Source organism: Caretta caretta, chromosome 14 (assembly GCF_965140235.1).
Source record: "Caretta caretta isolate rCarCar2 chromosome 14, rCarCar1.hap1, whole genome shotgun sequence".
In the NCBI taxonomy this organism is placed as follows: domain Eukaryota; kingdom Metazoa; phylum Chordata; order Testudines; family Cheloniidae; genus Caretta; species Caretta caretta.
Genome location: NC_134219.1, coordinates 8,540,272 through 8,566,684, shown reverse-complemented (window position 1 = coordinate 8,566,684; position 26,413 = coordinate 8,540,272). Strand labels below are relative to the sequence as shown.

At 38.6% G+C, this 26,413-nt stretch overlaps 1 protein-coding gene across 9 annotated transcripts in view; it reads right to left on the bottom strand.

Annotated features, from left to right (window-relative positions):
* The window catches only part of BPTF (bromodomain PHD finger transcription factor), a 93,658-nt gene that overhangs the window by 31,420 nt on the left and 35,825 nt on the right, over positions 1–26,413 (bottom strand). For 8 of the 9 annotated variants that reach the window (XM_048819219.2, XM_048819217.2, XM_048819222.2 and 5 more), the window contains exons 3-14: positions 25,511–25,734; positions 22,600–22,809; positions 21,860–22,048; positions 16,475–16,645; positions 16,167–16,342; positions 11,341–11,696; positions 10,659–10,790; positions 9,852–9,981; positions 8,451–8,586; positions 6,916–7,167; positions 2,985–5,403; positions 12–136 (exon numbers count right to left, since the gene is read on the bottom strand). In XM_048819219.2, the coding sequence (XP_048675176.2) occupies positions 12–136; positions 2,985–5,403; positions 6,916–7,167; positions 8,451–8,586; positions 9,852–9,981; positions 10,659–10,790; positions 11,341–11,696; positions 16,167–16,342; positions 16,475–16,645; positions 21,860–22,048; positions 22,600–22,809; positions 25,511–25,734 (4,520 nt within the window). The remainder of the gene's footprint in view (positions 1–11; positions 137–2,984; positions 5,404–6,915; positions 7,168–8,450; positions 8,587–9,851; positions 9,982–10,658; positions 10,791–11,340; positions 11,697–16,166; positions 16,343–16,474; positions 16,646–21,859; positions 22,049–22,599; positions 22,810–25,510; positions 25,735–26,413) is intronic. The other variant, XM_048819224.2, reaches the window with a different exon arrangement.

Below are 26,413 nucleotides of genomic sequence, written 5' to 3'. Positions count from 1 at the left end.
AGAAATACTACCTGTGCGCGTAGTTCCTCCCCCAGGTGGGGGTTTTGCAGCCATATCATCCCAACGTAAACATGCCCAGAGTAACCGCAACATAAGGCTCACCCCAGCCAATGACTTCACCGTTTGAAGTCGATATCTAAAACAAGCCACAAAGAAAAAAATAAAATATGTTACATTTTAAACTGAACACATTAAGTTCATGACTAACCAAACCAAAGACTCAAAGGGTTTTCATTTTATCTTTTCAGTATTTAAGTAGCATGAACACTTGTAATTTATTCGGCTCCTCAAACTCTTTGGAACTCATACTGCCCTAGATCTCCAGAAGATTTCCCATTGATGTCAGTGTGTACTGCATGTGTGGATCAAGGCTGGATACATGACAGGTCCCCCTATGTACTCCACGGCACAATGGGATAAGATGCTGTACCAAACACCCCTAAATTCTGCAATGTCAGTTTGTTGTGTCCTTCAAAAATATCTTTTGTTCCACATGACCCCAGAAAAAGCCCTGTGCAAGAAACATGACAGTCTATATATTCTATAGTGTTACAGAATAGAATTATCTTTATTAGATGACATATGAGGTCAAAATTCGGAAAGCATAAAATAAAGACCTCCACTTTTCTTCATAAGTAAATGAAACAGGGCCTTCTATTAGTAGGCATGTGTTTAAATGGTCCAGAACAAACTGACAAAGATAAAAACCTAGCACATTCTAAACTAAGATTGAAAAGCCACAGAAGAATGCATAGTGTATATTTGTTTTGAAAGTGTCTGCAGCAAGGCACAGTCACCTGTTGATGGCACTAAGGAGGGCCTAACTGTAAAAGTTTCTCTGAGTTTATTTCTACATCCTACTGACAATGCATATACAGAATTCTCTTAGGAAGTGGGTAAAGGACACGTGTGCACAAATACACCTCATCTTAAGGTGATGAGTTGGGAAGTGGAGGATAGATTAAACATATTTTGATGAAGAGGAGAGAATTTTATCGAGTTATTTACATGCCATTACAGGAATGACACTGGGCAGCTGGAGGAACATGCAAAAAGGGGCTGACCAAAAAAATCCCTCCATCGAATACCACTCAGAGGAAAAACATATGGAACTTAACAGACAGCACATACAAAAGATAGGTAGGTACAATGCAGCCTTGTTTGAGATCTAAGCAATATCTGACAGTGCAGGAAGGAGTCAGATTTAGCACAAAGTGGCTAACACAAAATTTCTGAAGCTGGGAGTTTATCTGAAAGGTACCCAGGGACAAATTAGGGGGCTCTCTCAATGAGTTAAGCTGAAAAATTAACAGTATTTCTGCAGGTCCATAAACTGCAGTGAAGATTTTCTTCAGGAATCTGCAAATCCCTCCCCACCAGAGAAACTCAGTTTTCAGCTGTATTTGTAACAATGATTATTATGATTTAAATATCAAAGATAAAATATCAGTGCGTAATCATAATACTGCAGATTTTTGCAAGTAATAATGGGCTGTAGAAACAGATCAAGAACGAATCAAAAGAAACTTTCATAACACAATTCAGCAATAGTTATTGCTTTTTAAAAATAATGGATTTTGGTCACCTTTTCTTTTAAGGTGAATACAGAGCAATTAGAATGATTCTTAGTAAGCATTTTGTGATGAGAAGAGACTAAAATTGTTAAGATGATTCTCACTAAAACCTTGATTATGCATCATTAAAGTTACTAGGAGTTTTTCCATCATCTTGAATGGGAGCAGAACCAAGCCCTAAAGCATGAGAGTCTGTGGATACGCAGTGGAATTAAGGAAGAGCTTTAGCAGGCAAATCTACAAGACACCATATACCATTCAGGCCCAACTGTACAAAGAGTTTTGTGTTATAAAGAAGAATAATCACATAAAACCAAGAAAATTAGGCTGTTGAAAGAAAATAAAATTCAGACCCTGTCTACATACACAAAAACATGTTTAAACATGGTTATGGCTAAAAGTATATTACAGCATATCTTACATCCACACAGACTATAAAAAGTAAATTTATAACTACATTTTAAACGTAATAGAAATTGTGTCTACACTAAACTTTCTTACATTTCCCACTGCTCCATCTTCACCTATGGGAATGTTAGTACAGATTGACCTCTATTTTTAAGCATCTTATCTAGTGTAGATAAGGCTACTGAAAGAAAAACATGGGACTTTGAAAACCGTTATAACATTCCCTCCCACCATCACCACCAAAACACTCGACAAAAAGAAAACATTTAATGCAGCTGAGCCACAACCATGTTTAAATATGGTTAGTATTATAAACAGTCTCAGAACTATTTTGTTCCAACAGGTTATTCTACCTATTCACCAATTATAGGTAACACTGAGGTTCCATCTCCTCTGGTCTTTAAACAGAGCCTGAGAATTAGTTCCATATAAATCTATTTCCACCACTTTTGTGTAGCATGGACAGGATACTTTTATTTTATGGTAAACCTTTCTACAACACTGTTTTAAATTCTGGTTTTATGTTGTTTGGATCCATCTAAAAACTGGACTTGTAACATGGGGAAGTTAGTGGACAGCAAGCTAGGGTGTAAATTTACAGCGCACTTGCTACTCTGGCACGACCTTCGTGGCCTAAACACATTTACTGAGCACTTAATGCACCCTTGTCAGTTTAGCTCAGAGCTAAACTGCCAGAGGGCATTTTTGTGCACAGTAAGAGGTGTCGCTGGAATAGCTAGTGTGCTGTAAGTTCACACCCTAGCTTGCTGTGCAGTAACTTCCCATAGAGACAATCCTTACATCACCTGTAACCAACACCTTTAGTGATTTCAGTGCAAACCTGTGTGTGGATGCTTATTTTGGAATAAGAATGCCCTATTTTGATGTACCTTAAGTCAATAAAAATTACCTTTTGCATGCCTATTGTATTGCTTCCATTTTTACAGTTAATTTCATCCCATCCCAAATTCTTCTTTAAAAAGGTAAACATTAAGTATGTACCTCCAAGTGATACCAAAAGTTGGTCTTGGGGATGGATACGGCCAAATATCCATGGCAGGTTTTGCATTGTAGTTGAAATAGGGAACCTCTCTGATACCTCCTCTTCTGGCCAACTTTTTTAAATCATCATTGGGTAAAACAAATATACTCTTTTTACTGCTTTTGGTAACAAATTTTCTGTAAGATGGCAAGGCTGTTCCAGAACGAGTCTTTTTGGGTCTCGAAAATTTCATTAACTTCACTTTATCCCTTGTGGAATATTCTTTGCTCACAGTCATGGAAGTCACTAACGTGCCTCCTGGAATAGTTAATGAATCAGTTACTGTTGTTGTAATCACAGTTTTACTGTGCTCCTGTACAGAGATGACATCAACATTGCTGTCTGCAGCAGGTGCAGTAAGCTTAGTTACAGTGGTGGTGGTAGTTACAGTGGAAATGGCACAATTTTCTGTAGATGACACCATAGTTTGTTTATCATCCTTGAAGGCTGATAACTCTGCTACTTTAAACACCGTTTTGGATTCTGTGGAAACAGTTGATGTTGTGGTGGTCACTTCTGTAATAACAGTTTTATTTTTTGTTTTATTTTCTCCATTGATATTTTCAACTTTATTGTACATCTGCAGGCCATTCTGATCAGTAAAGTCACTACTCAAGCTAGATTCCTCACAAGAAGTTACTGGTGAGGGTGCAACGTCCTTACCCATAACAGCTTCAGTTTCCATGGATTCTGCTTCACTAATCACATTTTCCTTACAGGAAAGCTGTGCTTGTGTAGAAGCACTATCAACAAAGTTGGATCTTTCAAGAGAATGCTGCTTTTCTCCAATATTTTGCACACATTTGGACATTTTATTTGGAAGCAGAGGATACTCTCCAGATTCACCACCAATCTCCGCAGAACTCTGTAAACATGATTTAGCATCCAAGTTATTTTTTAAATCTGTATCCTCCATAGTGATATCACCATTCATTAATGGCTTTACAGAGCATTCTTTAATAGTCAATGGTTTTATTTCATGTTCAGGAATGGATTTACTAATATTATTGACTTTAGGTTCAATATCACTCCCTGCCTTAGTATCACAGGTATCTTTCATTAAGCATTCTTCATTTGACAATATCTTAATGTCACTGTCTTTTCCATTAATTTGAAATGCCACCGATTTCTCTCTCTCAACTTTAGTCTCTATTTCTCCATTCTTATTGTTCTTTTTGTCAGTGATACTTTTTAGATTCAGCTGATCGAGACATTTGTTTATGGTACTTGCTTCCATTTTCTGTTCCTGACCCTGCTTTTCACCATTAGCTTCAGTGACTTTAGAATTCAGTAAATCATCACTAACATTTATTCCACCAATGTGTTCAGGAGTTTGGCTTTCAGGTGTTTTTCCTAAAGTTAGCTTGGTTTTTAATGATTGTTTCTGATCAAATAAAATCTTGTTTTCAGTTTTACCATCACTGCTTTTCTGAGCAATATCTTTTCCCTCATCATTTTCTTGTGGGGACACTGGTTCAGAATGGCTTTTCAGCGTGCAATTATTTTCTGGGTCACTGACCTGTTTTTCAGGTTTTTCTTTCAAGGTTGCTTTTTCAGCAATGGGCTGAACATCTGTTTCACAGCTGCTTTTAGTTACCACTGGCTGTAAGGGGTTTTCACATTTACTCTGAGACACTGTGGTATTAAATACTTTTTGTTCTGAAGATTTTTCATTGTTTTTTAAGGTGCCACTCTTGCTTATATCTTCTGTGTGTGTTTGTTTTAAGTCATCCATGAGGGGATTCTCACTCTCTCTCTTTTCAAGAACTTCTTGTCCTTGACTATTATCAGTAGCGACTGGTTCAGAATCACCTTCTTTAGTGATGTTCTGAACTGAGCTTTGAATTTCAGAGGCATCATCCAGTACTTGGCCTTCTCTTTTTGACAGTCTGTCTATGGAAGGCAAAGAAGGCTGGTCTGGTTCACTGGTTTTTGTACAAGGTGTACTGCTGGTTGGCAAGCAGTCCTGAACTGAATCTTCAGTTTGGATCTTACCTGAAATATGGGTTCTGTCTTGGGGAGACATGTCAATCTGGCTTCCTTCTTTTGCTTTAGTTGTTTGTGGCTCATCTATGTTTTTCTGTGGACTCACAGATCTACTGCCTACAGGTTTAGAACTGGCCTCCAGCTTCATCCTTTCTAGGCGCTGTTTTTCTTCCAGCGTAAACTGTTTTACTCTTCTTTCAAGTAGTCCATCTAATTTTGATGTTTTTACTTTTCTTTTGTAGCAAGTCCTTAAGTGAAACCCCTCGCTGACATTGATTAAATCTGCTTTAGAGTGAATATCCTCATTTTTTGTGGGGGATTCCATTTTTACATCATCTATCTCCATGGGTTCTTCTTTGATGGCTCTATTTATACAATCAACTTCTCTTTCCGCTGTGAACAATAAATATTTTTGAATCAGAAGGACCTCTCAGTAATGACAGTACAATAAATAACTTTCAATTTTACATGAAGTTTAAAGTAATAACTGCACTTACAGCAGTACACATGTTCAAAGGGCTGGATAGACATTAACTGGGCTAGGAAAAGCATGAAGCAGAGAACTCTTAAGACATTCTCATACGGTACGCTACTGCAGACAAGTAGTATGAAATACAATGACTAAAAACTAGTCAAAAAACTTCACCTGAGACTCTCAAAACTAAAAAGGATTTGTTAAAAGATTTCTTGTGCTTTAACATACATAAAAATACATAACATATATCCTAGGTAGTATATATAAAAATGTGACAGAATGCAACCCTGTATTCACACACCCTACACGCTATTGTAATAATCTGTGTACAAGGCTTGCCTTGTGAGGTATCACTTAAAAACTTAAACTTTGTTGATCAGTAATATGGTAAAATGCATGTAGCAACACTGTGTGTAAAGTTATAGATAAACATCAGCTGAAATCAGGACTGAAGTGTGTTTCTCAGATAAATCTGGGGGGTGGTTAAACCAGTTTCTCAAACACAAAAGGCAAGCCGATGCCCCATCCAGGCATCAACAAAGCTAATGGGCCACCACCTATCAAGGGGCCATTTTTTGGCAAGGAAGGAGGGCAGGGACAAAGATCTCCATCTTAGCAGTGAAACAGCATGAGGTCTCCTTCCTCCACCAGACCAGTCTCTTGGTTCTCAGCTGGAAATGTCTTTCAAAGAGGGACTGAAACTATAAAATGGAGGGGCAAACACCTCAAGAGGCCCTCCTCTCCCTTCCCCCTGCCCTTCTTATTCTCCACACCTGAGAAGACAAAGAAAACAGCCATTGGATTCTGGGGGGAGAGTTCCTGACTTGAAGACTTTGGTCAGTAATGCTATTGGAAGCACGTGGTGAGAAACTTTACTTGAATCTAATATAGTTTAAATCTTTATTTTTCTTGTAACCATTTCTGACTCTTATGACTCATTCCTTGTACTCACTTAAAACTTCTCTTTGTACTTAATAACCTTGTTTTATTGTTTTATCTAATCCAGTGTTTAACTTAAAGTGTCTGGGTGACTCCACTTAAGGCGGTAAACTGATGTATATTAGTCCCTTAAAAGAGTAACGGACTTAATATATTCAGACTCTCCAGGAGAAGGCTGGGCAGTATAAGACATACATTTCTGGGGAAGAATCTGGGACTGGGAGTGTGGTGGGGTCACCCTGCAGTATAAACCAAGGCTGGTGAGAGCCAGAGTGTAACACAAAAGTGTGGCTGGCAGGCTGCAGTTACACACAGACACTCAGGGTGTGACTTGCATGCTGGAAGGCTGTTTGTGAGCAGCCCAGGTAGGAGCTACTAACGGCAAGGTATTGTAAGGCACACAAAGTTGCAGGGCAGGGGTAAATAGTCCCTCACTGGTCTGGACTGCACCCTGATGTGTCACATTCAGGTCTGAAATATGTCTGTATTACCTTCAGCTTTTGCATTATCTAAGTTTTCAGAATTCATATCAATTTCCACCTTTTCTTCACTCATTTTGTTTTCTTCCTTTACTTGGGCTCTCTCCAAGGTTTCAGAAATTTCTATTTTCGTTTGGTCCTTCTCTTGTGGATCATGAGAATCTTTTATTCTTTCTTTAGAAGAATCAGTCTCTATTTTTACTTTTGCTGGACTTTTTCTTTTATCCAGTTCGCACTGGTTTTCAGTGGTAACATCATTCTTTGCTATTAGCAATAGATTAAAAAAGTAGAAAAAAGTTTTAAATGTTTTAACTTGCTCAAAATAACTCAGTACATTTTGTTAATGATTTAATTACATTATTTCCTCCATTTCACAAGCATCACGTACACTATTTTACCTTTTCAGCCCTCCTGAAATCAAAGTTAACCACGTGGCATGGTTAATATGTCAAAAGAGAACCCAACACTTCAGTGATATATTCAAGTAACAGGCTCAAAATGTTGAATATATACATGTATGCTATGGGCCCAATCCTGGAAAATAGTAAAAATTCCATCCACTGCAGGCTCAGGCTCTTTGGTCTGGATTTTAAAAAGCAACTCGTGTTTTTGGAAGCCCAGTGTGAGATACCTTAAAAGGACCTTATTTCCAGAAAGATCTGAGCACCCACCCTCTGAAAATCAGGCCCTTTTACAGTGTCTCAAGATAGGCTTCCAAATTTTTTATTTATTTATTTAATTTTGGCCTATACACCTTAAACCCTGGATGGACCCAACTATCCAACTGGCAAACATTTTGTGCCTGACTGGCACTCTGGACTCCATGAGGCAATAATAATCCAGTCTAGCAGTTACAAAGGGAACCCAAAGGCTGTGTCCACAAGTAATACAGCAGAGGGAGCCTGCATGTTTTTGTGGACTCCAGAAAATGTTTTTAAAAGTTTCATAGCAGTAAGTTCACGCACAATGTTCTAATATTTAAAAGGAATTCCAAGATTAATTGCAAACCACTACTTTTCTAAATAAAATTGCAGACAGACAATTTTAAGGGTCAAATGGAGCTTAGGTCACGTTCATTCATAGGACTGCTTCCCCATAAAAATTGAAGTCCCGTTTCATGATTTCTGTACAGACAGGCTTCCTTCCCCATTGCAAAAACTCTGGTTTCCAAATCAAGCTGGTTAATGGCACAATATTTGGTTAATATAGAAAATAGGTATATATATACAATAACTAGCTTATAAATGCTATTTTTGGACATAGGTTGTCCACGAACAAAGCAGATGTGAAGATGCACATATATAAGTGCTACAAACTGCCTCAACTTCATAAATGAGCCAATTTAACATACATGATCAATTTTGTAGGACAGCTGAAATACACGCTATATACAGAAAAAAGGCGACAGCAAATTCCTAAAGTTTACATAGAACACTATTTAGAACAAAGCCTACTTATCTGGGATGTTTTTGATGCAGTCTACTAAATATGCAGTAAATTCAGTAAGTAGTATGTTATGAATTCAAAATAAATAAAATTTCACTTACTTGGTAGCACTTTTCTGTAATTGACATTAGTATTTCCAGGTAATTTAGGCACAAACCTATGAACATGTGTTTTACTAATCCAGCTCCAACCACCATATCCTGTTACTCTATATTCCTCTCCTTTTTGTTTCCAAACCTGTTAATATTTTGCAACATTAATTTTTTAAAACATTGTTTACTGAAACCTTTAAAGACGGTTTAAAGAAGTGTGGCAAGTCACCATAAGACTATTACTTTGCACTTACGTCGCACTTTTCAGGAGTACAATACTTTAGGCTGAAAGATTTTTATTCAAGAAAATTCATTACCCCCCTTAATCATTTAAATGAGTTGGGTGCTGGTAACTTCTTAGACTACTTCCTCCCTTGTGTGATCTTGCTTTGTTTGAGGGACTCCAGTTTACAGCATCCTAATTTAATAGTGATGCAGCTGGGAGTTGGATGTTTTCAGCAAAAAGTCATTGACTAGAATTCGCTTTCCACCAAGACCCAATTTGCTAATCTTCAGGTCATGCTGTGAAGCCTATCTGTTCTCCAAGGTTTTGATCTGGAGGGAAGGGAGAAGTTGGTGGATGAAAGGATGTTGTAAGAAACTTTGGGGTTTTTTTGAGGGGTGAAGGGGAAAAAATCTCCAGAAATTTTAGCTTTTGGACACAGTCTAACTACACTGGCGTGTTTACGAAGATTGTACATATGCCAACATCACTGGGTAGGAATTCTTTAATAAGTTGAAAGCAGCAGATAAACAATTTTGTTCACTTTTGCATCATACTGGAGGACGTCTGTTGCAAAATGTATACCCAAAAATAAACTGACAATACAACTCAGTCCGATAGCAAAATTCTAACAAATCTTAGCTTAAAATAAGACTATCTTTATTTGTTAGCCCTTGAGCTCAGGATATTATTCTAGTTGTTTTCTACTTTAGAGAATATGAGCAACAAAAACCAAATCCCCTAAAAAATTCAGAAGCAAATGCAACCAAGTCAATTCCTTGAATGAATCTCCACTGAAGAATATCATAGCCTTTAATGTGTAACTCGTGTTTCGACAGCAATGTTTCATTGTTTCACATCTCGTTTCAGCACAATTTAGCTAAAAGACTTCTTACTTTTTATATTCAATGATACTCCACTGTTCATCTATTATACTTCCATTAAAAACAGTTGCATATTTTGAATCATAAATAAAAAATTTTGACACAGGCAACCTCAAATGATCAAGTCCAGAAATAACATCAGAAATTTAACTCTGAGTATGTGCACATGGCTCTCACTGATGCAATGGAGTGAAGAATTTGGTCATTAACATCTTAAGTATAAAACAGAGTTGTATAAATGACAATTGCTACAAAAATAAAGCCTTTTATTTCTAAAAATAAATTGCTAGGCAGAAACGTTACCTGATGTTTGATAGGAAAGGTATATTTCACCCACGTAGCCTGTTGCATTGTTTCTTCCTCCTCTTGTTTCCTCTCTTTTTTTTTCACCTTTTCCTTTTCTTCTCTTTCAATAGCTGTCATTCTGTGTAATCTAATACAGGCAAATTTTGTAAGCAAATTTGAACACCCTAATAATGGCATATACTACCTCCTTGAATGTCTAAGATTTAGATGAGGGGAAAAAAACTATCAATGAATAATATTAGGTTAAGGAATAACATTAATATACATTACTTGTGATAACGTTGCATCTGATGAAGTGAGCTGTAGCTCACAAAAGCTTATGCTCAAATAAATTGATTAGTCTCTAAGGTGCCACAAGTACTCCTTTTCTTTTTGCAAATACAGACTAACACGGCTGCTACTCTGAAACCTGTTGCTTTTATGAGCATTTACACAATTGCAAAAGCAGTTGATGGCAAGAGTATTCAACATCATGAATGTGACACCTACTCTTATCCCAAGATTAGAGAACAATGTCAGATCCCAACAAATTGGGGTTTTTGAAAGTTCTTCACTGTTGCTTTCTTAGACTTTCCCCATTGATGTCATTTGAGGCTGGGGCTTAGGTAAATCATTGGGCTTAAGTAAATCACTGTTTGAAGGAAAAGGAGCAATGAAACAGGATACGTTGTCAATAAAGAATTTCAGTATCATTTAGTAGAATGTTTGATGTCTGACTGAATTCTCATCAATACTCTTAATTATAGTTTTAGCTCAACCAATGATGCAGATCAGAGTAGAATACATTCATAAAGATTCTCTTACCTAGTGTGCCCCAAGGACTCCCGCCAAATTGGCAGCATGACAACGGGTTTAATTGCACACTCCAATATAGCCAAAGCTAGTGCAAATTCTCTAGGTTTGCTACACATTTGAACAGCCTTAATCCAGTTAGACCTACATTAGAAAGAATGTAAAATATATCAAGTTCATTTTATGAGCAATACGTCAACAGGATTTTAAAGTAGGCTAAACAAACTATTAAAATATCTTTGCTAAAACACTGCATTATTTCAGTTATGCATTACATATCACATTTATTCAAGTGTCTGTTCCAATGATATCTATTGTCTATGTGAGTGATATGACTTAGGACACCACAAAGCATGAGCACCCACCGGCAGCCCCTCCGATCAGCTCCTCCCTCACCCTCCAGCACTTCCTGCCAGCTGGCGGCCCACTGATTAGCTCCTCCCGCTCCCTCCGTCCCAGAGCCTCCTGCCTGCCTGTTCAGCGGTGTGTAGGAAGCGCTGGGGGAGTGGGGAAGGAGTGGGAATGGGGTATAATTGGGGGTGGGATCTTGGGGGAAGGGGTGCAGTGCAGGCAGGGCCTGGGGCAGAGCAGGGGTTGAACACCCTTAGGGAAAGGAGGAAGCTGGCACCTGTGCCACAAAGTAATGTTATTAAATAAAATATGGGTAATCAAAAAATACTTGCTATTTCTTTACCTGTGGGAGGCCCAATTGGGGTGAAGGAATGATGCAGGGATGTTGCTCTCTAGCTGAATGATAGTTAGCCTCAGAGTAGATATGGTAAGAACCTTGGACCCATGTACAGACCCATTCCATTTGAACTCTCCAGCAGGAGTCAGGCAGAATTTATGCGCAAGGTGCCGTCTCTTGTCATGGTCTTCTCTGTGCTGGTGTTTGTTCAATGCAAATGAGTTGGTGGCATACTGGTTGTGATAGACACGATACTTCCCCTCTTGACCTAACTTGAAATAATTACTGATGTTTCCTTTCATCACGATTTCTTTCTTGGTATTCAACCGGGAAATTTCCCCTTGGGAGTTAACCACCAGAACCTTGTTAAAGAAACAAAAGGGTTTTTTTTGTTTGTTTTTTAAATTAACTTATTTAAAATCTTTAATAATATCTATTATATTCCTGTTTACAATTCAAAGTCACATCCATTCATTCTGAATTATATATTGTATTAGTTTCTTCTTCTTTAATCTTTTTTACCTTCAAAACATTTTAACAGTACTAAAGTAGTAACAGTATTAAAGTTAGGGGCCAAGTTTTCTAATGTAGACACCCAAGTTGCACCCACAAAATAGGTGTGCAAAGAAGTTAGAATTTGTGTATGCAAATAAGTAAAATAAATAAAGGTTACCTATCTTACAGTAACTGGAGTTCTTCGAGATGTGTGGTCCCTATCTGTCTTCCACTGACGGATGTGCAGGCGCTTCATGTGTCTCAGATTGGACAATTCTAGCTAGCACTGTCTATAGGTCCACGCCTGGGTCCTTATACTCTCAGTCTGGAGCACGAGGAGCAGAAGGGGCAGCGTGGACAGACTGCCCCTCTATTTACCTTCCTAATGCAAGTAACCTTAGAATAAGACTCAGCAGCAGTGGGGAAGGAGGGTGAGTATTAGAATACTGATAGGGACCACAAATCTCATTGAACTCCAATTATTATAAGGTAAATAACTAACTAACTTTCTTTGAGTTGTCCATATGTATATTCTATTGAGGGCAATTCACAAGCAGTATTCATTGAAGAGAAGGGTGAGGACCCTAGCAGTACCACCAATTAGAGGATTGCTCTGCCAAACGATTCCTCAGCTGTAGAAGCTTAAACTACGGCGTAATGTCTCGTAAAAGTGTGAACAGAACCCTGCAGTGCTGCCCTGCAAATTTCCTTGAAACATTGCAGCCTGGGTCAGTCAAGTGGTCCCTCACACAATGTAGGGTTGGGAAGGAATTTTCCTCCAGGGCAGATTGGAAGAGGCCCTGGAGGTTTTTCATCTTCCTCTGTAGCATCGGGCATGGGTCACTTGCTGGAGGATTCTCTGCTCCTTGAAGTCTTTAAACCATGATTTGAGGACTTCAATAGCTCAGACATAGGTGAGAGGTTTTTCGCAGGAGTTGGGGGGAGAGGGGGGTGAGATTCTGTGGCCTGCCTTGTGCAGGAGATCAGACTAGATGATCATAATGGTCCCTTCTGACCTTAATATCTATGAATCAATTTGTAATAGAGCAGGATGCAGTCCAAACTTCATTTGGACAGTCTTTGGGACAAGATTGTTTCACCTCTCATATGTTCTTCAAGGGATACAAGTAACCTAGGTGATTTTGCTAAAAGGTTTAGTCCTCTAGAAGTAGAATGCCAAGGCTCAGACATACAGCGAGTTAGGCTTCCTCTCCTCACTGGTGGCATATGGCTTTGGGAAGACAACAGGTAAGTGAACAGCCTGATTTAGATGGATTTCTGTGACCACTTTGGGTGTGAATTTCAAGTGTAGTCTTCAGGAGACTGTCCCTCCGGAAGGCTGTGTACAGTGGATGTGCCATGAGGGTCCCCTAGCCTACATGGCTGGTGTGATGGCCACCAAAAAAGCAACCTTCATCAATAGATGGACTAAGGAATATATGTCTAAATGTTCAAATGGAGCCTCCATTAATGCTGACAGGACTATGCTGAGGTCCCAAATCAGGGTAATTTTCAGTACCAGGGAAAGGTTTTAACGATACCCTTTAGGAAGCTGTCACAACATGGTGGAGATCAAGTTATTGTGACAGGCACTTACAGCTGCTAATTGCATCCACAGGGATTTAACCAGTAGACATGAAGTCTTTAAGAGAAGCTATTCCAAGAGGACACAGATATTGGAATCCCCTGGGGCTGACAATGTTGACACAACATCAAAAAAATCTTTTCCACTTTGTTGTGTGGCGCACTCACATGGTCTCCTCCTTTATTGTTAAGGAGGTAATGAACTGCTTCCAAGCATGTCTTTTCTAGGGTCATCATCCAGCCAAATGCCAAGCTGTTAGGTGGAAGGATGCTGGATTGGGATGCCTGATTTTGTCTCATTCCCTGGATCAATAAATCTGGAAAGAGTTGAATACAGCTGTATGAACATTTTGACATCTGCAGAATGTTGGGAAACCAGAACCATCTGGGACATCTGGAGCAATAAGAATCACCAATGCTCCCTTTTGCTTGATCCTTCTTGGAACCCGAGGTAAGAGTGGAACGGGTAGAAAGGTGTATATTAGTGTCCTGACTAATTAAAGGGATTAAAAATGCCTCTCCTTTGGAGCCTGGACCTTGAGTCCCCTTGCAACAGCAGATTGCATCTCAAGAGAACAAGAAATGCCCAAGGAAGTCTGAAGATGGGGATCCCACTGTTGAAATACGTTCTCTATTACCAAATTGTGTAGTTCTCTTTTGCTGTCCCTGGAGAAGTGCCTGCTGAGGCTGTCTAACTTGTGGTGTATTCCTGGGAGATGCAATGTTGAGAGGATGATCTGGTGGCAAGCACACCAGTTTGAGAGATTGATCATTTCTGTACAGAGAGTTGCGGACCTTGCTCTCCCTTGTTTGAAGTAGCACACTGCTCATTTTGTCTGACTCAGGATATCGCATGTATGGGTCCCATGGGATCCCAAAAGGGCAGTGCGAGGGGTCAAATGGGAACTGAGGTGGTCCCCATGGAGTCCTGAGGTGCATAATCGCTCCTATAAGATCAGGATAGTGCCCAAGAGACTCTGGATCCTCTGTCTGGACTGACCCTATGTCTCAATGGTAGTGTTGACACTGACTCAGAGGAGGCAGTAGCTTCAGATTCCCAGAGTGGTGCCAACCTTGATATGCTCCAGCTGGTAGATGGTACTGGTGAGTGGCTCTCCCTCTCTTCCATCCCTTGGATTGATAATGTGGTGATCTCCCTTGTTAGGATCCATTCTTACAGGATGAGAGAGTCCAGGTTTGAGAGGATGGCAGAGTCCTATGGGGGCGGGGTATCTATCCCCAGACATATGGACATGGACTCTCTTTCTTCGGTGGCACCAGCAGTCTCGATCTTGTCACGGCCTTTGGTACTGACATCTCCCTCTCATAGTACGACAGAACCACCAATGTAGAAGGCATCCACTTTGGCTTCTCTCTGACCGGTAATGAGTATGATCCTGCTCCTGTGGTTAATGCCAATTTTGGGGTGGTTTACTCTTTGGAGCAGTGAGACAATGATGTGCTCCTTGTGAGCTCCTGACACTCCCACCAGGGCACAGAGCCACACCTGACTTAGGGGATGTCGGAGAAGAGGTCCTTTGTTCGGATGCATACCTGGAGGCAGATTTCTCTTGCTTCTTATCAGAATGTCTCCTACTCTTCTCATGTCCATTTGGAGGAGTCCTCAGCTCTACTCCTATAAGTCCCACAGCCGCAGAGGTCACTGTGCTCCGACAGGCACTTCTTGGTGCCTCTGCCTGATGTACATAGGGGTCTGTTGGGTGAAGGCTGAACTGGCACCTCATAGCATGATTTATTAGGAATCTCCAGAGCCTATATTCAGAGGTTTGATGCATTCAGCTTGGAATAGATTGGCTAAAAGTGCACTTGGAGGGGACGTGAGCTTCCCTGAGGCAGTAGAAACATTTGAGATGGCCACCGCTGACTGGGAAGGCACAACGGCAGGAAACGCAGTTCTTAAATGCATGGTTGTTGGGCATACTGGTCACCCCGTATGGGTGGGGACTCAAGGTAGGGGAAGACTTCCCAAGGTCCTGACTGCTCAAAACTATACCTAAAGTATAAAATCTATCTAAAAACTGTATCTAAAAGTTATTTACAAATATTTACAGTTTGACGCAGAAGCAATTAGCAAACCCTGCAGACACAGAAGAGGTTCCATCTCAGACCACAGGAAGTAGAAAGTAACTGCAGAAATTGTCCGTCTTTGCTGCCCCTTATGCCCTCAGTTCAGAGCATGAGGAGGAGAAGGGAATAGGCATGGACCAACACACATTGCGAGCAAGAATCCTCAATCTCAGAGGCATGGAGCGTATGCACACCCCTCAGTGGAATACACAAAGGCACATGACAGTCAAATATGACAAGAAAGTACCAGGATGTTACAACTAGCAAGAGAATTTCTTCATATCTGATCACCGAAAATAGGGGTAAAAATATATTTAACTAGTTTATGTGTACACCATACCCACTGCATCACTCTCCTGGAGAAGGAAACCAAAAGAACCTGCTTCACACTAAAGAAAAGCGACTCTACTCCACTTTGTTATTGTCACACCACTCTACAGAGAGCAAATCAGAGAGCAGCTACACAGAGGGAAAGGGGGTGGAATAAAGGACAAAAAAACCTAAGAATTACCTCTGATATGGCAATTCTACCAACTTGTGAATTTCTCATGTACCTCCTAGTATGTCACTGACCCCATTTTCTTAAGACTGTAGCAGGAAGGTGGTTTCTTCTTATGTTACCAATATAATTTTATATTTTAGAAATTCTCAAAGTGAGTACAAACCTCTCTGCCTTCTTTAAATAATTTATTTGCTTCGTGTGCTGCAGCAGCAACCTGCTGGCTTTTCATCTGGCTCAGCTTGCTATCTGGATTTCGTAATCGGGTAAGCATTCGTGTCGAGCCTGATGTGCCTTTCCCTGTGCATGGAGAATCACTTCTTTCACCATTGGATTTCTCCCCTGCCACAAAAACATAATTTAAACAAACATGAAAAAAGAACGAAGGTAATACATTGCAAATGTGTTTATATATGGGAATTATGAAATTTAAGAATCAAGTTTAGAAACAAGCTTAGTGACACTTATTTTTACCTGTTTCCTCTGAGGTCTGGGATCCTCCTTCTGCATTTTCAGCATCATCAGATGTCTTAATGGAGTCATTCTGCATAGAATTTAGCTCGCTGCTGTTGCTGTTTTCGGCAGACTGGAGGGGTGCAGCGAATGCACTAGGACTGATGCTGGGGGTCATCTGACCAGTTTCTTCTACAAAAGAAGGACTTTAGATATTTAGTACTGTATCAATTAAGCTTACTTTTTTTTCTTAAAGTTAAAAACTCAAAGAGTCAGATGAGCTACTGAAACATCAATAACTCATTTGTAACATGGAAGAATTGGTGGTTTTAAATTACCTCAAAAAGTCTACCTAAAATCTTTAACAATGTATGAAGCATACACAGGCATATGCACCTACTGGAAACAAAGATCTCCCTCTCCCCAATCAGCTTTCAAATCAATCACAACTGTTCAAAATGTCTATGGTCAAATAAGCAAGAAAGTAAAAACAATAAGTGATTGTTTTAACCCAAAGCATTAAATAGACAAATTCTACATAAATAAATATCTTCATAAATATTGCCAATATAAACATTTGTCTATTTATAGACAATTACATGCTTTTCAGTAGTTGAAACCTACAAATGAAAAATTAATCACTATTTCTTTTGTTCTTTGTATTTAACCTCTCCTAGATTTCAAACCGGATTTTCTGCCTAACTTGCCATTCAAGATATTCTTCACATCCTGATATTCTGAAACTGCTGGTTAACATTACCAAAATATATGTTCATCAAAATACAAATTAAGAAAGAGTGAATCAGCAAAGACCAAACATATAGCTGTCAAACTCTCAGAGAAAGACAAAATTAGTTTTCTTACCTGCAGTTTTGGTTTCTCCTCATGTAGATACAGTGCTCTGGACAGATACTCCCTAAACTTGTCTAGTATTCTATACAGGTTTGGTTTAGCATGAGATTTTCTTATCTGTCTTCAAGTCAGGACAAGAGGGAATGTTAAATCATGCTAAAAATTGATGCAGTGTTGACAACATAATAGCAGGATTTCTTTAGCTTAACTCATTAAAAAAAAAATTTAAAAAAAATTAAGTTTTGCTTCTTTGGAAATGTTTACTGAGGAAAGGTGTGATTAATTCAGCAAGCACGAGTGCAGGTGATGATGCTTCCAGGACCTACTCCTCCCCTCAAAGAAACTCTGACTTTTGCTAGACTGCAGAGAAATACCCATGAGTTATGACTTCTATCCAGAGCACTGGATCCATCAAAGAAGAATACTTACATTTTAAAAAAAAATCTGCTATACTTTTACAACTTTTTTCCCCAAAATTACAAAACCTAAATGCTAAATGTTTTACAAAAACAAGAGCTAAATGTTTTATAAAAACAAGCCTTGTAAAACAGACTATATAGAAGTCAAACATTTTAATTTTTATATACATTTTTACTGAGTATATTTTTTAATAAAACAAAGTAGACTCCCTAGTTTTGTGTCTGCAACCTAAGCATTACAGTACTGTGCTAGAGAAAAAAAAACAAGAAATGAAAGTGACTAGCTTGTTTTGTTATCCAAACTAGGGGGAATGCAAAAATGGAACATTAATGGTAAGAAGTTTTTTTAGAATTCTTACAGTTTATATTATTAAACGTGTTATTAGTAACAGATAAAGAACATTTTTTTAAACTGACAGTGGCCCATAAAGTATTTTTTTAATCTGTATTTTATTTACCATCTCGGAATTAGATGTAAATGGATCACACTGCCTGTCGTTGTATTTAAAATGCAGTTCCTCCCTCATTTCTTAGAGCTAAGCAACAGCTTCACCAAGACAATGAATATACATAGGAACATCTACTCTGACTGGATGAATTGCCGTTTTTAAACTAGAAATTCTTAAAAAACCCCAACCCTGTCCACATATACTGAAACAAGTCTCTACACAGACTAGTTCACATATATGGTATAAATAACTATAGTGTTCAAGTGCCCACATGAAAAATGAAGACCCTCCATCTATTATCTGTAACATCTGTAAAGGACATTTTCTACAACAAAATTAAACAGTTTTGACAGTAACAAAAGAAGGGAAATTCAGAATTAACATCTATAACATCTTTAATGTAACCTGATTTGATCATGTTTTCCTGTTACTCCAATGGCTTTCTGAATATCCAGGATGGTGAGAGTTAAATCTTTATCCATATCATGTTATAATTAGCAAAATCAGAGTAGATCCCTGCAGAACACGCCTGTGATGGTTCTGATATTCTAAAAATGACGTGCCTGCCTACTGCTTTGGCTTTTTGTTCTATGAGATACAGAAGATGGACAAAATCTTTAGGAACTCAGAAGAGGGTGGACGTCCATGAAGTATTCTAGTGAAGTAATTGGCCACCTAGCAGGTACTTCGTGTTCCATCCCCTCACTACTGGTAGAAGAAATGGACTGCCCCTCCAAAGGGATGGGGAAGAGTCTTGCTTCCCTGACATAAAAACATTTTAGTTGGTTTGATTTAGTTGGTCTGCCAGTTTGAGCCCATCCCTTAAAGTCCTCGACTTCTGGAATCTCATCTGGTAGCAAGACTTAAGAGAATCTGAGCAACCATAGTGAAAGGAGGACGAAAGAAGACTACTCGGGCTCCACAGGCAGTCCTGAACCTGGAAGCTCTGAAGAGCTTGATTCAAGGCCTCCCACTTTTAAAGCAGCAATAATGAGTTTCAGTGTCTGTCGCTCTTGGCATCTTGCCCTTAACCAGCAGCTCTTCCCACCATGAGGTTACTCATAAGTAGAAAGGAGACCAAGGTTTTTGTGTCTAGGGAGACCTCTGGCAGTAAGTCTGAAACCAAGCAGGTTGGTCCAGATCTCCATGTACTTGTGATCTGTCAAAGAGTCTAGATTCAGAAGTTGGAACCAAACAGCTGATGTTTTGGAACAAAAGGCTATGGATGAACCTGCCAATATGGTCTGTGATCAGGTCATGGATTTCTCCTGAGGTCAGAATCTTACAGAAAAAACACACCTCCTCCATCTAGAACTCGGACTCTCCGAATTAGTGACTAGGATGCCAACATGCAGGACGGACCCCTGGGTCTCATACTATCTCTTAAGCAGGCACAGAAAAGAAAAGGTGCAATTAGGTTTAGGGCCTGGTGAGCATTGGGCTTATTTCAGGGTTCCCTATCTCCTTGATAACCTTGTACAAGGGAAACACAAGGAGGGGTTTTTCCTGAACTTGAACAACCTCTTCCCGAGGGCCCTCTGTTCCTGGAGTCCTCCCTGGACAAAATCCAGACTTTGGACATCACCTCCCCAAGGGTGCTGAAGGTCAGGTGCTCAGACACTTTGGTGGTGAAGTGGTATACAGCCCTATATAGAATAGAGAACAGAATGGAGAACAGAAAGGTCCTGCCATCCTTTTGAGACTGGTGGTGGGTCATGTCTCCCTCTCTGGGAAATACTCACCATCAAAAAAGCAGAGGAATAAATCTGCTGAGAATCCAAGGGTTCTCAGAGCACCCCTAACCTCCCTGCACCTTGTTTTGGGTGAGACACAGATCCAGAACATGATCAGTATTGTTTGGTCCCAAACCTGCCCATTTGCTGGTTGGGGAGGACAGAATCATCTAAGGCCTGGAGTTTGGAGGAGAATGGGAAGGTAGACCACCCCCTCCCAACCTACATTCACATGATGAACTGAGATCCAGAGGGCATATAGCTGGGAAGAAAGTAGGTAGATTCTCTCTTCCATATCTACACCTCAGCTTCTGCTCCACCTATGTGGGAATGGATGCCTGCCTATTGTATGTCATAGGTCTTCCCACACTCTTGAATAAAGGTCCCTATGACTGTGCAGTAGCAGCAGACTTATTACTGCGAGGTAGCAAAGAATTCAGGGTAGGCTGCAGGTAGAAAAGCTTGGCTGGATGCAACCAGCTAGAGCTACTTGCAAAAACATAACAAGGAACAGCAGCCCTGAGTCCAGCCCAATAAGCATCTTCATAAATGCATTTTTCAACAAAAAATATAAACTCAAATTTTGAATCATCAAGCATATGTGCTTTCCCCATGCACCTTCAGTAATATCCTGTAAGAAAAGGATTATTTCCTCATTAACTCTAAAAGGAAATATGTACTCAACAGGTGATTTGTGAACAGTAATGGAAAAAAAATTATGCTTGATCTATAAATCCTAAACAAAAATATGTTTTTTTCCCCCAAGCACAAGCACATTTTCCCTATTGGAGATGTACATAAAACTGCTAATCCAATTATGAAGCTATTTACTCATGGAGAGAAATAAAACTAACTGGTGGTGGAGAATAATGAGGGTCATTTCATACAAAAGAATTAAATACAGTAATGTTTTAAAAGTTAAATAACCACCCAGAAACATTATAAACTACGTCTGTATGGAGGCATTTTACTTGTTCTTGGAACACAGCACACCATATTTTTCAATGAGTTATCAAGAACCAACTTTCAAATCTAACATACCAAGTGTGCTTTTTTCAACTGCAGTACCTTAGTTAAAAGAAAAGGAGTACCTGTGGCACCTTACAGACTAACAAATTTATTTGAGCATAAGCTTTCGTGAGCTACAGCTCACTTCATCGGATGCATGTACCTTAGTTGTAATATTGATTCAAGTGAAAATACAACTTTCATGATCTTAATTAATGCTATGAGTTATTCAAATTAACTTATCTGTTGCTAATGTAGGAATTTGGTCAAAAGTACAATGTTCTCTCTCTTTTCTAAAAAGTATTTGTATGGTTTTAATGTACTAATTAATGCTCCAGACCTAAGCAAGTCATACTCATTCCTGAGTTTCAAGAAAAGAATTGTATTTTATGGAGTAGCGAATTACTACTGCACGAAATAAAAAACAGCTTAAAAGAAAAACAAACTTTGTACATACATTATTAAGCTTCAGCCTACAGATTTTTGGGATGATGCAAGACTTTTCTCCAGGCAACCCAATGCAAGAACCTATATGAATAACTGCAAATACTAATTTTTTCTTGTTAATTATTTTTACAGTACATTACAGGTTAAACGATTTAACAGCCATTAGCAAATAAAAGCTTGAAATAAACCTTTGTAGGATGTTCACCACCACTATGGTTTGCAATGAAGAAAAATAAAATATATAGTAAACAGAATATGAGAAAAGCTTAGCCACAGTAATCTTTGGAGGGCATGGAAGCATATGCTAACAGCAGGGAGGACCACATTAAAAAATTCTAAATGTTAGATGACAATGCAGCAGTAAAGGATGGCAGTGAAAGCAAATAGCATGAATGAACATACACTGTAAATGGTTTTAGTTGACAAACCAGAATTTATAATAAGAAAATCTTAAAGGTTCCCCAAATTACAGAGGCATTGATACAGCGCCCTCTGTACCTGAGAGATCCTGAGGGAGCTCTGATGCCACTTTCTTCTCTGCCACATTGTTGCTATCAAAGGTTTCTGACTGACACCCCATTGCGTTCTTCCCTTCAGAGGAACTAGTTTCTCCTGCAGAAGGATTTGTGGTGCTGCCGTCTGTGCTTGATGCCCCAGAGTTACTTTTATCCCCAACGTCTGTTGGCTCTACAGTAAAATGCACAACAAATCTTTAAGGATATTCTTAACATTTCCTTAGGATGTCATCTGGCCTTATCCATGCTAAAAAGCAGACTTCGTGCAGTTCCTTGTATTATGTCCACTTTGTAGCACCAAAATATATTGAGTGTATTTCTGCAGTAAGGATAGTGTCTTCATAGAATCAGAGAACAGAAACAGGCCAAAACTACTTAATTCTACTTTAAAAATAGCATTAGAAATCAATCCTTCGATACTGGTGGATGTACACATATTGACTGCCATCAGTGAGCTTCATGCCAGAAAAGCCAGACATCTCAAAGCAAAAATGGAGTCAAATTGTAAAACAGCAGTAGGGAAAATGAGCTATCCAACACTACCAAAGAGAAAGAATGGTATATAACCATAAAGAAGCAAACTAGCATTATCTCTTTAAAAGCAATTTTAAAAAAATCTTGCCAGTGTAAAAAATTACATTAATATTTCCAGAAGTAAATGTGCTAGTAAAAGGTTATTTAAAAACAACAAAAATATTGCTAATGCAAGGTCAGTTTCTTTACCTTCCGTTTTTCCTTTTTCTGAATCTTGTTCAGATGGTGTTTCTTCATTTTTTTCCTGTAGTTGGTCTGCAGGTTCCTCCTTGCCTTTTTCAGTATCTGTTTGGTCATTATTTTCAACATCATTTTTGTCCTTATCTGTTTCCTCAGCTGCTTGACTTTTATCCTCCACTATTTCTCCTTTTTTGACTCTAAGAGCATCCAATATTTCATCTACAGTAGGAAAAAAACGGTAAAATTCAGGCAACAAGAATCAAAATACCCTTTATAGAGCCATTAAGTAGAAGTCTTAAATCAAAAGTCATTTAAATCAAGATGGCCTTCAGGTTTAAAGCATTACCTTTCACAATCACAAAACAAAAGCCAGGAGCTAAGAACAAAAATTAACATCCAAGTTCTTACTCCTTTTTCCATTTTCAGATGCATGGAAATTGGAATGCTCGAGTTCTTGATTTCTCAACATTATGTTATGTACAAAATACCAAACCCCTTTACACAGTCCTTTATTGTTCCATGGTAGATAAACTGAGTTTCAGCTTACTGGTTATGGGGTTCTACATAAAGTTTAAAGATGCTATCACACTTTCTCTAAAAGATTAGGGTTTTGCTCCAGTGTTTTTGTTGAAAATATTTGCATGGCCAGTGTCATATGCCTGTTTATTTCTGCCCCTCTTTACACTGGGGGAATTCAGGAGGTCAGGATCAAATCTATTTCTGCCTTTTTTTTTTTTAAAGTGGTCTACATGGTTGCTTCCTTTTGTCTCCTTCCCTTGGGATTACACTTCTATACACCAAAGACCAGCTATATGAGACTGTCATGCTAAGCACTGAAGTACAGTGTAATTTCTGTTCAACTGCTTCTATAAAAATCCAAGCCATGTAATTTACTGAGAGTTGAGTACATGTATTGATGGTTGGCTCCAAATATCTGCTGAGCAGCACTCCACCCATGGCGATTCACATTCACTGTTTTAACTTTTGAGTATTAAGTAGAAAGAATTAATTATGGAATCAGACTGTGTCTCCAGACAGGTCTCTTTGGGATTTTTTTTAAACATCACTTATACTGCCATTATAAGATCCGGTTTGACCAGTAAAACCTTGAAATAGTGATTCTGACTTGATTACTGTAACTTATTATTGAGAATTAATTGAGGGTGCTCTCAATTCAATTCAGATTGCATGTGACTGAATTCTCACCAAGTCAATTCCTTCTCCATGTCATGCCATTCTTATCCTTACCCACTTTGGCTTCCAGTAAAGTATAATGGATTTGAGCATTAATCATTGAAACTCAATAATACTGCACCATCCTACCTCCTAGTTTTTGTTATTTCGTACTCCTTCTCTGAATGACGTAAGAATAGCTGCTTTGCTCACAATGTTGAATGAAGGCTTTCTAAACTTTGAAAGACTTCATACTTTCAGTAATTATATCTCATAACTAATAAAAATCCTTTCATCAAGATATAAAAAGCTGAATTGCTTAAACTGTTAATTTAATATAGCCAAAGCTACATAAATGCATATTGTATTTCAGTAAGAAAAAAGGGCTGAAATAAATATTGAGCGTGTAAGTTACAGCCTTCGTTCCTTGAGGAAACCACACAGGTGATACAAATCATTAGCTTGTGTAGGGCACACATGTAAACAAAGATTCAGATACAGCTTCTATGTAGTTGATACTTCATCTTGCTTGTTTTCTCTGCCTAGAATTTCCCTAGATTTTGTACTTTGTCAAAGCTATCTAGAGAAAACAGATTATACCAAATGCCAAATCACATACATCCATGGAGTTCCTTTAAATCTTTCACATCTGAACCAAGAATTATTGCCACAATACACATAACTCATAGAAAACACTTAATTCTTTCATTTACTAGTAACATTATACAGTTGCGTTTGAGGAGCATTATGTACTTCCCCCAGTTAGTAGTAGCATTTAACATTTACTTTACACCAGATTGCTGGATAATTAGAAATTCTAAAATTTAACATTAGGGAATTTATATCTTTGGCACTCATTTGGAAGGGACTGTACTTTGACAGCAGTCTACAATATTCTATTAAAACAAATGGCTCAGACTTCAATTTTTAACAAGAAGTTCTGTGGAGAAATGAAATGTTAGTAAAAATGTTAAATTAAAACAAAGTTGAGTAGATCTCATTCATAATTGTAGTGTCAATGTTTACAAAGTACTAGATAGGAAGTACAGGAGAAATTTCCTAATAATTAGAAAGCTACTAGAGTATTAAATATGTGGACCTGCAGATGCAGACGTCTAGGTCTCTAAACAAAACTTAACAGACCTAAAATTAAAAAGTTATATAAGTCATATTTCTCAGGTAATTCAAAATTGTATTCTACCCCTTCAAAGAATATTACCCCCAGACAGAGTTAACAGGAAGGACAACTCCGTTTTGAAACCCTGCCACTAATAATCCCTATGAAATCCAAAAAAGGTATAGATTTGGACTTTTCTCTGGAATGGTCATATCACCACATAAAATTCAGTTAACAGGATACTTAACCATTTTACTAATGAACACTCCATCTCTCTCCCTTTCCCCACCACACACTCTCTCTTACATGGAACATAACATTAAGTCAATGGAAATTCAGGACATAAGTATGTTTGGCAGTGCTAGAAAAATATGTCTAGAGGATATATCAAGCAGTCCAGCAGGACTAAAACTGTTTAAAACAGGAAGTATGGAAGCAACTTCAGAAATTCTTAACATTGCTACTGCCAGCCAGGTTGACGTTAGAAAGTTATTAACAATACATTTCAAAAAAGCATTTGTATATGTGAAACTTGGGGGCAGACATTACTGCAATGTTTAAAGACTCTGAAGTAAAATCATAATCTGAAAGTGTTTAACATTCATTCCCATGATAGACAGATATTCCTACCATTTGCTGCAGCAAGGAAAGATTTGTTGTTGCCCCGTGCTTTGTTAGTAAGGTCTTCCGTGATATCCATATGCCGATGAATTTCTTGGCACATTTCTTCAAGAGTTTTGCAAAGATCAGCTTCCCAGTAATCTTTGTCTAGGCATTCAATTAACTGTGCCAGCTGGACCTTTGTGCTATAGTACCAGAGTTTCTTATCCTTCTCATTGTCTGAATCTTCCTCTCTGCAATAACAGTTTGAGAACAATTGTTTTATACATTTATTTTAGATAAGTGAAGAAAATTAGATAAGATGAATTTACCTGCTCCTTTTTTCCAAGAAAATATTAAGCAATAAGGGCTGAATAAGATTAAAACCCGAGATTCACCTTTGGCCTCCCAAGCTTCTAAAGAAGCTCCCTCTCTTTCCACCTCCAAATGTTCTTTTCACACCACTTCCTCCCTGTTCCCTCAAAAAAGCCAATATTCACAATCACTTCCCAGGGAGGTTAAAAGAAAAGCTTTTAAATCATTGCCTCAAATCTGGTTTGTCCATCTTCCAGTAGGATTTACTACAGTTATTTTTCAATGATTACAATATTACTAAATGCCTATGCTTACCAAGCACTCCTAAAACCAATGCAATATTATGGCTTTGATATATTTAAAATTTCAGTCAGAAAATTTAAAGATGGGGAATCCCATAATCACCATGAAATGTTTTATATTACTATTCAGATAGTATTTACCTGTGTGCACACGCATCAGAGTGCTGAAGAAGGCACAGGCCCTTGCGCTCGCTGCAGAGGATCTCTGTTCAGATCCCTGTAATCTGGAGGTTTGGGGAGCACAATGCTCTGCTCCTCCTCTATACCTAATTCTTCCAAACAAACCAGTCTGAAGCAACCCCATCAGGGGAACTTG